At 42.7% G+C, this 16,851-nt stretch overlaps 1 protein-coding gene across 5 annotated transcripts in view; it reads right to left on the bottom strand.

The window, feature by feature from the left end:
• The window catches only part of LOC134360282 (BAH and coiled-coil domain-containing protein 1-like), a 451,521-nt gene that overhangs the window by 218,081 nt on the left and 216,589 nt on the right, over positions 1–16,851 (bottom strand). For all 5 annotated transcript variants that reach the window (XR_010021300.1, XM_063074459.1, XM_063074458.1 and 2 more), the window contains exons 15-19: positions 16,491–16,623; positions 12,117–12,390; positions 8,439–8,684; positions 7,599–7,811; positions 5,225–5,583 (exon numbers count right to left, since the gene is read on the bottom strand). Coding sequence is in view for 4 of the 5 variants with exons in the window: in XM_063074459.1 (XP_062930529.1) it covers positions 5,225–5,583; positions 7,599–7,811; positions 8,439–8,684; positions 12,117–12,390; positions 16,491–16,623 (1,225 nt within the window). In the remaining variant the exon portion in view is untranslated. The remainder of the gene's footprint in view (positions 1–5,224; positions 5,584–7,598; positions 7,812–8,438; positions 8,685–12,116; positions 12,391–16,490; positions 16,624–16,851) is intronic.

Raw genomic sequence — 16,851 nt, 5'->3', positions numbered from 1 at the left:
AAGCAAGTGCATGGACTCACCCATAAATACAAGAGATTCTGCCGATGCTGGAATATAGATGAACGCACAGAAAATGCTGGAGGAACTCAGTGTGTCAGACAGCATCAATGGAAGGGAATAAACAGTCGACTTTTCAGGCCGAGACCCTTCCTCAGGTCTCCCTCCCAAAATAAATGACGTGTGCATACCTTCACCCCAGAACATTCATGTACCCCTCCCTAGGAAGTATAATTTCATGAGCAAGCACATAATCCAAGGAACAAGGATCTAAGGATTCTTGTAAAGTCTGTACTCTTCTGCACTGGGAACTGAGTGAGATGGGCATTGCAGCAAAATAAAATGAACTACAGTTTGGAGCATCTTTTTTGACTTGAGAACCCACTCAGTCACACTGTTACAGTCTACTGTTGCACAACTGGGCTTTCTTTGAGTACTGAATATTTGCAATTTCTAATTGTATTTCTACTGTCTATTTTATTTTATCTGTAGAACAAATTGTGCACAAGTTCTAATAAAGAGTTGAATAGAAGCAAAGAAGGGCCTTGATAGTGGGCTGAAGGGGAAAGTGGAAAGCATAAAGCTATAACTTGCTAAGTTCTCCAATACTGTGTCGTCCTTGCATCATTTCTGGGTCAGATCTAAATTGTAGATGGAAAGTGATTGCCATGGTTACATAAATGTTCCATTGTTGTGAGAAAAAGTAACTAGCAAGAATGGTAGTCAAACAAGACGGTCCTTGGATTTGCAGTATTGAGAAATTACAATATGCTCATTCCTTCTATTGTAGCATTAGCAGAGCAATAAACACTAATGTAGTTCTATCATCGACCACCATTCAAATATTTTCTCAGTACTGGATAGGTTATATTCTGGTCATTTGGCTGTTAGTGATTCATTGCTTTTCATTTCTGCTGTTAACTCTCCTTTCATTGGAAGTAAGGTTCAAGGTAAAGGGATTAGTATATTGGAGTCAGTACTTCTGGTAATGGGTGTGATCGATGCTGGAAACTTAGCTGCTATATCCATACCGTTCTTATTGACTGCTGCAATCTAACTGTTGACCATCGTGATGGGAGGTGAGGACCTGAAACCAGTGCAGAATAAGTCGACAAAATAGCTGATCGGATTGACATGAAGACAAATGTTTCACAGACCATGATGAGTGTCTGGAGAGCTTCATGTCTGTGGCTGGTACACAGGCACGTTCTGAAAAGTCTGACTTGTTGAGTTCCTCCAGTATTGTGTGTATTGCTCTGATTGTTCTGCACCTGTCTGGTGACTTGAAGGCAAAATACTGCAGATGTTGGAAATGTGAAATAAAGCAAGAAATGCTGGGCATATACAGAATGATGAAAGGGCATCGAGCTGAAAAGTTAACTCTGGTCCTCTCTCCACAGATGCTGCCTGATCTCCTTTCCTGTTTGCATTCTAGTGATTTAAAAGCATGGCACTTTTAAAAACATTCCAACTTTCCGCGGGGATCACTCACTACGGGACTCCCTTGTGCATTTGTCCCTGCTCATTGATCTCCCTTCTGCAGATATTTTCCATTCAAAGTTCTCAAAGGCACCCAAACTGTGAAGCTTTGGATTGATCCATGCTAATGAAGCAATTAGACATAAGACCCAAAGACATTGGAGCAGCCCACCGAGTCTCTTCTGCCATTTGATCACAGCTGATCCATTTCTCTCTCAACACCATTCTCCTGCCTTCTCCCAATAAACTTTCACACCCTGACATACCAAGAATATGTCAACCTTAATTTTAAGTACACTCAATAACCTGGTCTTCGCAGCCATCTGTGGCAACGAATTCCACAGATACACCACCCCCTGGCTAAAGAAATTCCCCCTCATCTCCAATCTAAACGGACCTCCCTCAATTCTGAGGTTGTGCCCTCAGGTCCTAGACACCCCTACTACAGGAAACAACCTCTCCACATCCACTCTGTCTAGGCCTTTCAACACTCGATAGTTTCAATAATTTCAGCAAAGGTTTCATTCTTCTAAATTCCAATGAGTACAGGCCTAGAGCCATCAAATGCTCCTCATGAGCTTCTCAATCCCAGAATCATCTTTGTGAACCTCCTTTGAACCTTCTCCAATGTCAGCACATCACCTCTAAGAAATCCTTTTTGAAAGGGGCCTAAAACTGCTCAGTATACTCCAAGTGAGGCCTCACCAGTGCTTTGTAAAGACTCGGCATTACATCCTTGTTTTTATATTCTAGTTCTCTGGAAATGAATGCTAGCACTGCATTTGCCTTCCTCACCACTGACTCAACCTGGAAGTTATCCTTTAAGGAACCCTGAACAAAGACTCTGTACAATTGAGATGTTTCACCTCTAAATGTCATACATTTACACATTTTCTCAAAAGCGGCCATGTATATTGTTTGCTGGACAGCCAATTGTTCAGATTTCTATACTTTCAAATGGCTGTCCAGATTGTTAGCTCAATATTTTCTGTCTTTAAAACTTATTTATTCGAGTGTAATAGATTGTGAGTGAACAGAGAGTGAAGTCTACTACAAATATGTTACCAAAAGATTTAGTTCACTGTGACATCTCAGCTGTCTGCATATGTAGTGAGAATCTTAACCAAATAAACATTTTAATAAGTTGCTGCCAAGTAAACTGCAGCCAAAGTTGAATACGTGTACAATCATGGACAGGACAAAGACGTTGAAGCCAACTTCCTCCTTACTGTAGACTTGACAGAGACCAATAACAACATATTTCTGTAACATAGGGCAATGCCTTAAAGCACTTCACATACATGCGAGGTACCAGAAGGTGGGACAAACATCTGGTCAATGTGCTGGACTTAAAGAAGGCCTCAGTGGGAGAAGAGGCAGAATGGTTTAAGGATTGCAGGACGCAGGTCACTGAATGCACAGCTACCAACAGAATGCAGAACAAAATGAAACTCAATGAATCAGAGCAACATGGAATTCATGGCTGGTGAAAGATGGAGGCAGCGAAGACAATGGTTCATGGTGGCCAGAGTCCGCAAGTGAACACCCATTTTGGAAGCTTTGAACGACACTTCTTGACTTCTTCAATCAATTGCTCTTTTGCTGGGACAGAATTCATGGATTCTAGGACCCAACACCTCTACAAGCTCGTCCATTGCTAACTTTGATTCCACCATCAATGGTGATGTCACTCGTACTGACTTTGGACAGATATCTAGGATAGTACGAATATCAAGCCTGGGAGCTTCAAACCCACGGTAAGGTCTGCAAGACATGGGCTCTGATGGGGTTTTGCATCCAAGATTGTGTGTGTGTGTGTGTCTGTGTGTGAGAGAAAGAGAGAGAGAGAGATAGAAATAGAGATATAGTGATAGAGATATAGAGATAGATAGATAGATAGATAGATATATAGACAGAGAGAGAGAGAGAGAGAGAGAGAGAGAGAGAGAGAGAAGGAAGGGGAGTTTGCATTCAGATACAGACTCTGATCTCAGCTCTCATTTACTGATCACAAACACTCCCACATCTGTTCCCAAACAGGCAGTGGTAAAATTTTTTAAATGAGCTCTTCTTGATTTTCCATAAATTGCAGGCAGTTTTACTTTAAGATTCTGGCAAGTACCTTAGCATAGCTTCAGTCAATATCACACAGTAGCAAACACTGGGTTTGTGCCAGAGAATCCCTGTTCTGTGAACCGCTCATTATGGTTTATGACGCAGAGCTGAGGACTGCTGCTGGAGTGCTGGGAGTCAGGAAGAGTCTGAAGAATATCCCAATAGATTTTATGTCACAAGTGACACGAGGAGACTCTTGAGACAATAGGGCCAAGGATAAAAATTAACAGTGTGCTAAAATATCTACATTTCAATTCACTTTTATCTTCAGGTACCCTCACAGGTTGAATGCTGCTGGTCAAAGGTTGTGACGACATTGTGAGTCTCAGGGAAGAGCCGGACTGATAAGTTTTGAGGAATGGATTGTTGTTGGCGAACACGATGAAGAGGCAGTGGAGGCCTGTCTGAGGTTGATATTCCTCCAGTAAACACAAAATGCTGGAGAAATTCGGCAGGTCAGGCAGCATCCACGGGGGGGAATAAATGGTTCCACTTTTTGGGTGGAGTCCTTTCATCAGGACTGGAAACGAAGCCAGGAATAAGAAAGTGGGGGGGGGTGCAAGCTGGAAGGTGATAGGTGAAGCCAGGTGAGGGGGAATGTAGATGAGAAGGGGAGGAGAGGGGTTGAAGTGAGAATCTGAGAGGCAATAGATGGAAAAGCCAAAGCAGAAAGAATATAACGAGAGGATGGATAAGCTTGGGTTGTTTTCTCTGGAACGGCAGAGGATGAGGGGAGTTTTGTTGGAGGTTTATGAGATCTTGAGACAGACAGTATCTTTTTTCCAGGGTTGAAATCTTTAATACCAGAGGGCATGCATTTAAGGTGACAGACAGTAAGTTCAAAAAGGATGTGAGGGGGCAAGTTGTTTTACACAGAGAGTGGTGGGTGCCTGCAACATGCTGCCTGGAGTGATGGCAGAAGTAGATACATTAGGCCCTTTTAAGAGACATCTAGATAGGCACATGAATGTGAGGAGAATCGAAGGATGTGGACATTGTGTAGGCAGAAGAGATTAGTTAGCCACTGAATTGGTTGTGGGCTGAAGTGCCTGTTCCAGTGCTGTACTGTTCTGTCTCCTAAGGAATCTGACAGAAGAGGGGAGAGGACCACGAGAGAAAGGGAGGGAGGAGGGGACCCACAGGGAGGTGATGGGCAGGTGAGCAGAAGGGAAGGGGAACCAGATTGGGGAATGGAATATCTGTTGACTGAACAAGTGTGATAGAGGAATTGGCCTGGAAGTTCTTTACAGCGCTAACAGGTCATTGATGAGATGGCCATTGAGCCTGCTGAATCTATGCCAGTCACAGTGTGATCCAGCAGTGCCAAGGCCCGGAGGAACCAGGCTGTTGCTGATTATACCTCCCCTCTCTCTAGTGCAACCGTGAAGGACAAAAAAGGAAAATATCCCATATTTTGTACAAGAGAAGTAAAGAAACTGGCGGTGATGTTGAAGCTGTTGAAAGGACAGGATTGCTCTGACAAGAGAACTGAAAAATACGAAAACTTTCAGGATCAAAACAACGAATCAGTAAAATACCTGGAGCTGCTGGGTGCTTGCTAATACACAGCAGATCCAGGAAAAACATTCCACTAGGTAACGAAGGGCCATAGAGTTACTTATTCAAACCATACCTTGAAAGTTGCCTGCAGCAATTTACTTTTCCTGGTGACAGTTTTACACCTGTTGGCTGTGGTTTTTTTGGCCTGAGTTCTGGATGCCAGTTTTACAGGTACAGAGGTATCACTGGGAATTATCCTCTCCCTGTGCAGCAGAGGCCGCAGCTCGGATTCCCGTCGGCGCCAGATGGCCACCTCTGCTCCCCCCTTTGTGTTCTTCAGCTTTTTGCTCTTCTCGCCTGTCTTCAGTCCTTTCTTCTTCATTGCTGGGGGCTTCTCACTCTTCTTCGCTACGCTGCCAGGCTCCAGGCTGTGTTTGACGGGGCGCTTTTTAATCTTCACGTCCCCGTCCACGCTGGGCAATCCAAACGTTCCTGGAAAGCCAGAAAGGAGAATAAACAGTTAACATATTGATTACAGTAAGAAGCAAGCCCAATGGTGTCATCTCATCTCAATCCTCAACTTACTTTAAATTCAGCGAATGTATTCACTTTCATTAATCTACGGTGACATCCATCTGTTTATCAGAGATTATTTAGCTGGTTGGTGGTTGTGCAATTTGCTCTTATATACTGACAAATGTCATGAGGACCATTCAGGGAGCTGCAACTTGCTCCTCTGCAGACTGGTGGAAAAAAAACTGTGGCTTTATAAAGTACAGCCCTCTTTCATTGTTTATAAGCAGTAATAGTTATTCGGGTAGTTCGTAATGGCCATTTGAAAGCAGTGCCAGGTTATAGACTGTGTCAGCACATTTCCCATGGACTGCTTCCAACACTCCCCCTTAGAATAAATTCATAACTTGGATTGAAAATGTGTAGTTGCAATTATATGAGGCAGGTGGTCCCCATTAACAGATTTTATTGCAAAGTACATTTACAGAGCTTTTGTTTGGGACTCTTATGGGTGTTTTTAACAGTTGGCGCTCATTCAGAGGCGAATGAACAGCCACAAGAAAACAAGAAGTGCACAGGCAAATTTAAAGAGGGTAGATTCATTCTCAGCCAAGTGTTTAAAAGTCAAGGTGCATATCCACTGACTGAGTTTGCGAATGTTGGGAGACAAAAGCTTACGTTCATGTACTTTTTAGTAAGAGTGAGCTGTAAGCTCATTCACAGGACGTGGGCATAAAGTGGCAGGATAGAGCTGGGGGGCTGCTCATCCTTTTTTGCACTTCAGCTGTTCTTTGGACCTTGTTACGGGACAGTTAAGACTCAGCTATGACGATGACTCTCAAGTCATACGTGGTTCATAAGGACAGGACGTTTCCTTCCCTTAAAGACATTATTAAATAATTGGTTGTTTACTCCAGTCTGGTAGTTTCCTGACCAGCATTTCTGATGCTAGTTTTTTTATATTCTAGATATATCTAATTGACTGAATTTAAATTTCCTATAATCCATGGCCTCTGGCCTTCTTGGCCAGCAATAATAATAATGACATTCCCATTCCTAGCATTACAGGATACATTTCCAGAGACAAGGGGCAGCTTCCATGTCTATCATCTCAGACCAGGGAGGCAAATGAAAAGAGATGCAAAAATAAAGAAGATACCTCACGAACTCCTCATCAAATGGTCAAACTGTTGGTCTGTATAATCACTTCATTGTCAGAGTCACTAACCCAAGTTGCTCCTTGCTAGTTTGACCACACCTGAAGGATTTCAGGAGATGTTGAAGGGTCTGCAGTCAGATTTCTACCTGTCCTAACTATGTGTTCCATTCAGTGGTGCAAAGATGAAGGACACAATGCATTTCACTGCTCATTTTCCTGTGGATGTTCAGAGTAAGTTATTTTCTGGACTTTTCATCTACAAGGAGCTGAAATGTGCACTGTACACTGACTGATGTCACTGGTTTGTGCCTGATCCAGCCAAAGTTGGCCATGCTGATGTTAACTGTAATCAGGCGTGCCCAGTCCAATTTTGCAATTGGCACAATTTCACTCAGTAATGATGTTAATGCAATTTGTTCAGCTAAAATTGATGTTGAATTCCATTGTGAGGGAAACTGCAACAACGATCTAACTTTTCAGCATTAGTAAATGGGCTTTTTTAAGCTATATTGTCCTAGCACAATGAATGATTGTAATGATGGTGAAAGCAATTCTGTAAGTTACTTCCTATGTCATGGGTGATAATGTGATGATAATATTGTCTTTAAAGGTACCTCCCAGTATTCCCAGTCCTGAAGAAGGGCCCAAAATGCCAACTGTTTACTCTTTTCCATAGATGCTGCCTGACCTGTTGAGTTCCTCCAGTATTCTGTGGACTTCCGGCATCTGCAGACTTTCTTGTGTTTGGTTCTCCCAAACCCTGTATATAACCTTCACTGACTATGTTGTATAACCTATCATGGTCATACAAAGTCACACAACTCTGATTACCTACCCAGAAGACCTTGCCTTTCCTTTTTTTTCTTTGCTTTCTGATTGGCTTCCAGCTTCACAACAGAGGATGGTGACGGACCCGTCTCTGCGGCGGTGAGCGCTGTTGAGTATTCTGTGTGGAGACCAGTGCTGGAGTCTTTGATCGACAGCTCAGGAGTGCCGTCACTGCCGTCAGCACTGTTATAGTTGTGCTCGTCCTCCGTCAAATCCGGACCTGAGAAAGGTGTAAAGAATAAATTAACCAGTAGGTTTGCATGAAAGTCTACAGGCCAAAGGAGACTCTCTGACTCAATTTGTCCATACTGACCAGGATGACACCCACACTAATCCCATTTGCCTGCATTAGACCTGTCTTCCTTTACTTTACTTTTTTGCTACCTAAATGTCTTTTAAACACGGTAATTGTACTTCTGTCGACCACTTCCTCTCACAGCTCACTCCATATAACCGTTCAGAATAACACTGGGATTTAGGTCTATTGTTGTTTGTTGTGACAAATGTTCAGCAGTCTCTGTTACTGGACAGCTCTTCTGGGTTGTTACGCAACCTTGCACAATATACATATCTGCTGCTCCCATCTCAAGAATGGATGCTGTTAGCTTGCAGTGGTTCTCCCACTAATGCAGAGCTTGCTGTACTACACATTCGGGCTAGTAGCTCTCTGGATGAGAGTGTGCCTGCTGCCTCTTGTCTCTCTGGATCATCATAGGTACCTATCCTGCGACGAAGGCAGGGAACAGATGCCGGTATAGGGCTGCCCATCAATGGTTATCCAGCAATAATTGCCGAGGGTGGCAGAAGCTGAGACCTCACTTACTAAGTGATACTGAAAACAGCATACCAACATCTGAAGAGAAGCCATCGCTCTCTGTGGACATCCAATCCTTTTCATTCAGCGTCGCCTGAGCTTCCTGTTTCCGCTTCTTACTGCTGCTTTTCTGCACTTTGACCCCAGCTGCCTTTCTTTTTTGTTGAATGCCAGGCTTCTTTTTAATGACGGAGTTAGCCTTCGGGACCACTTTGTTTTTCGTAAAAGTAGCTTTTGTGTTCAATACACCGTCCTCTTCTCCCGATTCCATTTTCAAGCCTGCAATTTGAACCAATTAATTAACAAATTATCAAGTTTATATTGTGCATTCCTGCCCAGTAATATCTGCTTCCAATTGGCATGTCTTTGTTAGTTTTCTTTGCCAATATTTCCACTATAAAATCCTCCTCCAGACTCATAGTGGGTGCTGCCTATGTTACCTTCCATCGGTGGACTCTTAGATTTATTTGCTTATTTAATTATTTATTTAGTGATGCAGTAGAGAGTAGACCCTCCAGCCATCTTAACCTAGCAACCCTATAGCCACAATCAACCCTAGCCTAATCACTGAACAACTTACAATGACCAATTAACCTATCGGTATGTCTATGGACTGAGGGAAGAAACCAGAGGACCCGGAAAAAAAAACACCCTACATTCCACGGGGAGGACGTACAGCGACTCCTTACAGAACGGTGCCAGAATTGAACTCCGAACTCTGGAACGCCCCGACCTGCAATAACATCGAGCTAACCGCTAAGTTATCATGGCACCCATGATCTGTCTGTATCTCCAGCCAATACTACAGGAGTGTTCTTTTATTCCAACCAAGTCAACTTCTCTATGTGCCTGTATGTTATATCTATCAATGAAAGCACAAAATTAACCTTATTAGCTATAAAATGCAGACTTTTAACATGGCAACCAAGTTCTGTGAGTCTGTTCGTCCAATTAACAATGAGCTCTAGTTCGGCTTCATCTTGCTCCCTACATGCAAGATGATAGGAAATTACCACGCTAATCTGAATAATCTACAAATGTGCTCCTTAAGAAACTGTGTCAGTTTTTGTCAGTGTCTTAGGCAGCTTCCTGTAAAGCAGCTATTCCTGTTCCCAGTACACTATGAACAATTCCAGGCAGCCTGACCTCAACTACTTGTACAAAAGATGATCTGGATTTCCAGTATACTTAAGCTCTGTAATCCATACGTTTACGCTAGAACAGATACCTCAAAGTCATCAAACTAATGCAAATTTATTGCTCTGGAGAGAAACCTAGAGTAGTTTTGCTGTTACAAATATACTGGATAGGTACAATTGGGAGAAGAAAAAAAGCTGGCTTTATTTTAAATGTTGTCAACTAAACCTCAGGCACTTTCTAGTTCTAAACTGTTTTGCGATACTTTAGTCCCACACTGACAAATTTGCATAATAAAATGGCGTATTTTCTTCCGGAATTGTCCTACTTCTAGATTGCAGGAAAAGTACAATCAACTGTCTCAGAATGCTGAAGGATTCTGATTTTCAATGAACCCTGTCTGATTTATTTGAAATGGCAAAGATTTTAAGTATTTCAAGTTGTAAGTCCCGATAAAGTGTCTTGGCCTGAAATGTTGACTCTTTATTTCTTTCCACAGATGCTGCCTGATCGGCTGAGTTCCTCCAGCAACTTGTGTGTGTTACTCCGGATTTTAAGTACTTATTTTTTTAGCAAAATTTCAATTGCATTTTTCCAGCTACAAGACGAATACATTTCAGATGTGCAACCTTTGATGTATTTGCTGTGGGTTATCATAAACGTTTGTATTATTTCAATAAACCTAGTTCCCAAGCTGTTTATGAGAGAACGGAACTGAGCATGGCTTCCGTGATTGGACACATGCCCTTTTTTTTCCTGAAGAAGCTCAGTAAGACTTGTAGCACTTACATCATTCAGTGTTTTAACCTTTAGCCTTTTACCATAAGGTGAGCCGGTCCTGATCTCCCTGCCTCCTTTAAAGCACAAACTGCTATTTTTTGATAACACAGTGCAAAGCCCAAAGACATTACATTCACTCTGAGGGAGATGCACTAATCATTCAGGTCTGAGACAATTACATAATACATGACCAGCTAATTAATTTTTGATATTGCTGATAGAAGGGTCTCAGCTAAAGAACAGAGTTCCACTTTTAATAGCTTCTTGGGAGGTTTAATTGGAAAAAAAGTGCTCGGGATGCTGTTTAGTTTCTATGTGGAAATGTGGCAGCACCTCCAAGAGTGCAGGATTGCTTTGGTACTCATAGAATTTATGTTCCCAATGTCATCTATCTGGAAAAGTATATCTATATATATCTCAAAATCTGCAGATGCTGGAAATCCAAAGCAACCCATACAAAGTGCTGGAGAAATTCAGCAGGCCAGGCAGCATCTATGGAAAGGAGTAAACAGTCGATGTTTTGGGCCAAGACCCTACAACAGGACTATATATAGCTACACATTTCATGTATTTTTATAAATTCGAATATTTATAAATTTACTGAGAAAGCTGCCTGACCTGTCACGTTTCCTGTATTTTCTGTTTTCATTCCAGATTTCCAACAGCTGTAATTTTTTAAAGTTTTTCGAGCGTATACTCACTCTCTGCTAATCTACTATCTATAGATCAACCTACTTGTGAGACTGGTCCCAGTGCCCATCTTGAAGCTTTTCATAGTCTTTGAGCTGCAACAAAATAATATGAAATATCTCTAAAAGTACATTGGTCATTTATTGAGAATCATCAAAAACCTACCCACCTTCTCAATAAATGACCAAATTACCTTGATACCTTTTGATTGGGAGTTACAGTGAATAGCTTCCAGACCACTCGTGGGGGTCAGTGTGGCTTTCTGCTGTGTATCACCCTGTCTGCTATTCAAATCGAGAGAAATCTTCGTTTACGCAAAGACACTGTGACTTCAAACCCTGTCATTGCTTGCAAGAACCAATATATTCCATGTACTTATTTATTGTGTGTTTGTGGGGGGTGGGGGAAGATCAGGGTATGAAGGATGTGGTAAGAATGGGTCCATAAGAGACGCCCTGAGTGATACCTATGTTATTGTTATCTGCTGTTAAGTCTGTACCCTTTCCCCTTACGCATAACAAGTGTATGGTGGAGAAGAGATAAGAGAGTGAAGGTGATTGATTTAAATGGGAAGAGGTTCAGGTGGAACATAAATGGCCATATGGATCAGGTGAACTTTGAGGGATATTGGTCAAATGCAGGCAAGTGGGACTAGCTTAGATGGGCATCTTGATCGGCAAGGATGAGTTGGGCAAATAGGACCATTTCCATGCCTTATGACACTATGAGAAGCTGTGCTGAGTTTCCAAATAATCCTAAACAACAACCAGAATGATTAACTGGGGAACAATTGTGACACTTTCAATCAATCTCTGCTGCACAGTGCTAAGTGCGACACTTCTTATTATTCCTGGTCATATTAAAAGAATGTGGTTAGTGGGAGAGGGAATACAGGTACCCCATTAACCTTAAAAAATGAGCACAAGTGCATTTTTGCATTTGTTCTATTTCTGTGAAAAATGCCACACATTTACCACTCCTGAGGAAGGGCTACAGTGAGAAGTATTGTCCGAGCGTTGACATTCTGTACTTGTGTATTTCTAACATTTTCTATATCACTTCAGTTTTCGACTCCAGACCCCAATCCTGCAAAAGAACACTCACCCGTTTCAGGAGTTGCTGGAATATGCTTTGCTCTGTTCTGGCTGTGAGTCACTGGGAAAGTCTTCGGTTTTCCCAGCTGCTTTTGAATCTTGCCAGGCAGGGACGATGTTTTTCCTCGGAATGGGCTGGTGGTGTTAGCAGATTTCAGGATGGCTGCTGTGTGGGATTTATTTGTAGGTTTAGCCAGTACCTTCGGCTTTGGCCTGGAGGTGTACTTCCCCAACTTTGCCGTTATGCTGGTTTGAGGGGTGTCCTTTTTTGCTCTTGGTTTAATCTAAAAGAAAGCCGTATTTGTGCACAATGAAAAATACATAAATATGACATGTTACTGCGGTTTCTTTTGAGAAATATTTCATTGTAACATCAGCAAAGCTGATCTCATACCAAGTTTCCAATTTAGCAACATTGCTTCTATAAGCCAACTAGCTTAAAGCATTAATGTTGGACAGTTTAATATATTGAATTTATCTGTTTAGTTATATTCTAGATTCAATGGTGCCTGAGCCCCAGTGTCCAACGAATTGCTCCACTGGACTGTTAACCTATGACATTATTCCCACATGGAACCAAAGACCAAAAGGCCTCTGCAGTACATCCATGGCCTCTGCCTATACTTCTCGCTGCTTCAGTAAAGCAGCCAGCATAATCAAAGACACAACTCACACCGGACATTCTTTCTTCTCCACTCTCCTATTGGGCAGTAGGTACAGAAGTCTCAAAGGACATACCACCAAGCTCAAGGACAGCTGTTATAAGACTATTAAATGGTTCCCTAATATAATAAAACAGACTCCTGACCTCACACTCTACCTCGTTATGATCTTGCACCTTCCTGATGACCTGCACTGCACTTTCTCCGTAGCTGTAACACTTTATTCTGCATTGTTGTTGTTTTATCTTGTTCTACTCCAATGCACTGTGTAATGATTTTATTTATACGAACAGTATATGAAACAAGCTTCTCACGGTATCTCAGTACATATTCCAATAATAAATCAATTCCAATTCTAATAGCCACAGTAGTTGCCTCTCACAGTTCCTAAGGTTGTCATAGCTGGGAGTGGTAGTGGGGATAAGCTCCCTCTACCTATGAAGTGCTCCAAATGGTGTGCGTCTCTAACAGCCTCTGACAACCAAGTCCAACCCTTGGCCTTCACGTGTGGCTTAGCTACTAGGCCCAGTGGAACTGTTTCCACTGACAAGAGAAGGGGCAAAGGCGGACCACTGGCGCCTCAAAATCAGTTGCTCCGGGCAGGTGGGGCTCGTCAGCCTTGGACGGCAGCCCGCCTTGGAGAAGGAAAACGCTGATTTTAAATCTCTGCTGCCTTGCAGCCATACCCACCCATGGGAAAGGCTTCGGGAGTAAACCACGAGGAAGAAATCTGGAGCCGGGGGCCCTATGGCAGCTTGATGTTGTTTACGACTTCACTCTGGCAACCTCTGCGACAACACAGGTGCCAAACTGTACTGGCGTTTGCCCTTCCCTTGAACTATATCAGTGATGTGGAGAGGGGGAACCCGCTGCATGGGCAACAGCCCGTTCTTCAAATCTTCCCATCCAAGCTTGCGCCTTCAAGAAGACATAGTCCACCAGAGGCGCAAACCCATGATCCCTGGGATCCACGGCTGCCTACTACTGCCTCTCACAGGGGATTATGTAGTTTGGAGAAGGAGTTACTCCGAAGGGAGGGGACAAAGTATTTGGAATCCTCTGGTCATCAAAGCATGGGGCTTGAGGGCCTTGCTGGTCATGTTGTTTTACTCTCATTGCTGCTTATGACAACATTTTGCTCGTCTCTATATATCCTTCAATGTGGAATGGCAAGTCATGGTTTTGAATCACCATGGTCTGACTGTAAAGGGCATTTTGAAGTTATGATTGAACTAGATTTCGTGACTGGATAAGGACAACAGTTTTCCTTGTTGAAGGACATACAGTAAGTGAACCAAATGGGTTTCTGCAATAATCTAGGAGTTCATTGTCACTTTTATTGATGGTGACCTTATTACTCCGTAATTTTTTAATTAATTTAAATTCCCTAACTGCCGTGCTAGGACTTTAACTCAGGTATTCAGATTATTAGGTCAGGCTTCTGGCATATGTGACTGATAGCTTAACTACCAGGTTACTGTTCCCAATAAGATGAAAGTCATAAAATGGCCTAAATATGATCAATAACATAATATCCAGAGAAAGATGGCAACTACCTTGAGCATTGAGGGAGATTTCGGGAAGGGATCCGTGATGCTCTGGAATCGTGAGACACTATGTGTGGCTAGGGCACCCAATATTTGGAAGCAGATGAACAAGCAAGATCCCTGCTTTTAATAATGACATAAAGGCCAATATAATTAATATACTGATAAATTATATTCCACAAACTTGTAAAGGAATTTGGGTGGCGGTGTGGAGATGCATCTCTACCAATGGAATTGTGAGGTACTCCTTCTCTCCGCTAGCCTGCAGGTTACCCTTGGGCAAGGTGTAGCACCTGCTTAGCCCCCCAGTCAGGGTCACATGAAGCCATGGGAGCTGGTGGTGTATGGTGTATGAGCAGCTAGTCCATATCACAAGTCCTGGTTATGCAACCACGGGTGCCAGGCAGACAATCTCTGAAAAGCACCAATAATATCTGTGGTCACCCACCTTGTGAAAACACTACCCAGATGAAGGCAATGGCAAACCACCACTGTAGAAAAATTTGTCAAGAACAATCATGATCATGGAGACCATGATCACCCATGTCCTACAACACAGCACATTATGGAGATGACAATGCAAAATAATTAAATACCAAGGTAAATTTGTGTTATAGCAAAGCACTTTCCATTCATGAATGGAATTTTCTTTATTAACATTATGTGATGTTTCACTTTTAACTTTATCATCCGCCATTTTATGTTTTCAAAATTCTTATTTCCAAGTGAACCAAGTAAATGAAATTGAACCAACAGGACTATCTCTATCATTCTGCCCCTTACACCAATCTTAAAGTTTTCCAATTGTTAATTTCCTCAATAGGCTCTCCCAACTTGCCTGGACCTGTGAGCCCTATCACAAACTTTAAGCCCTCACTGCCCAACATTGCTTACAGTTGGGATCGATCTCTTTAAATCTAGTTCATTTAGAAAAGAAGAAAAAAAACGATGTCATTCAACTTAATGTTTTAGTTTGTAAAAGGGTGCCCTGAATCAAAATTCCCTGCCAATGAAACTCTATTACCTTTCATTCTCCCCTTTACTTTTTGAAGGGAAGTAGTGGTTATCTGACACCATTCATTCCCTCAGATTTCCAAAACACTCAAGTTTTTAAAAATATATTTGTTATTTCTAGGCATTGCTGGTATTATCATCCATCCATAACTGGCCTTGGAAAGGCTTTACTGTCCTTGTTATGTGATTACTATGGAGGAGTGAGGACTCAGGATGTTGTGTGATCACTATGGGGGAGTGAGGACTCACGATGATGTGTGATCACTACAGGGGAGTGAGGACTCACGATGATGTGTGATCACTATTGAGGAGTGAGGACTCACGATGATGTGTGATCACTATGGGAAAGTGAGGACTCATGATGATGTGTGATCACTATGGGGAAGTGAGGACTCAGGATGTTGTGTGATCACTATGGGGGAGTGAGGACTCACGATGATGTGTGATCACTACAGGGGAGTGAGGACTCACGATGATGTGTGATCACTATTGAGGAGTGAGGACTCACGATGATGTGTGATCACTATGGGAAAGTGAGGACTCATGATGATGTGTGATCACTATGGGGAAGTGAGGGCTCACGACAATGTGCGATCACTATGGGGGAGTGAGGACTCACAATGATGTGCGATCACTATGGGGAAGTGAGGGCTCACGATGATGTGTGATCACTATGGGGAAGTGAGGACTCACGATGATGTGTGATCACTATGGGGAAGTGAGGACTCGGGATGTTGTCAACCTATCAGAACTGTACTTTTTCCTACCTTCCATTTATTCTTTCTCTCCCACCCAGGCCCTTTCCACTTATAACCCAGACATCTCTGACGCCAAAAAACCACCCCTCCTGAGTCTTGCTGAAAGACGGCCTGCAGACGTAGCAAGCAGAGGAGGGGTCAAGAAGAGTGGGGCTTTGACGCCATGGCCACCCTGTATTTGTCAGCAGTTCTCAGGAAGGGTCATTAGATAATCGACACTGGTGGATGCTTTGGGCATTTTCTCCATCCCAACATGAGGATCCTGAGGTTCATTCTCCCATTTGCTGCAAAGTAGGTGCTGTTGCTGGAAAAACTTCCTGCACAGGACCATTAAGCAACTGAGACTCTTTCCCCTCATCAGCAACACATTCTTTCTTTAACAATCAAAGATACATTTACTGACCTCTGAGCCAGCCTTGTTGCCGCCATCTTCCTGTTCTTTGCCTTCCCTCGCAGCAAGTTTGCACTTTTTCTTCTTGGGCTCCACTTCATTCCTCAGTTCCTCACAGAGGAGACTCAAGCCGGGCCTGATGGATCTAGAAACAAACAAAGCAGAGGCTGCCCTCAATGTGCTGCATTATCCAAGGCAATTGCTCTAACAAACTGACACTGACAGGCCCAGAATACTTTACAGCAGCAATAGCCCAGCTTGATGCAGTAATGCCCAAATCTCTAATTGAACTAGATCACCATTAGATGATTCGCCTTGGCTTTTGAACAGTTCAATAGATAGATTTCTACACTGAGCCATTCAGCAATAAGTT

The sequence above is a fragment of the Mobula hypostoma genome, chromosome 22 (genome assembly GCF_963921235.1).
Source record: "Mobula hypostoma chromosome 22, sMobHyp1.1, whole genome shotgun sequence".
Taxonomy (NCBI): Eukaryota; Metazoa; Chordata; class Chondrichthyes; order Myliobatiformes; family Myliobatidae; genus Mobula; species Mobula hypostoma.
Note: the sequence above shows the minus strand (reverse complement) of the source record. Positions and strands in the feature narration are given on the sequence as shown.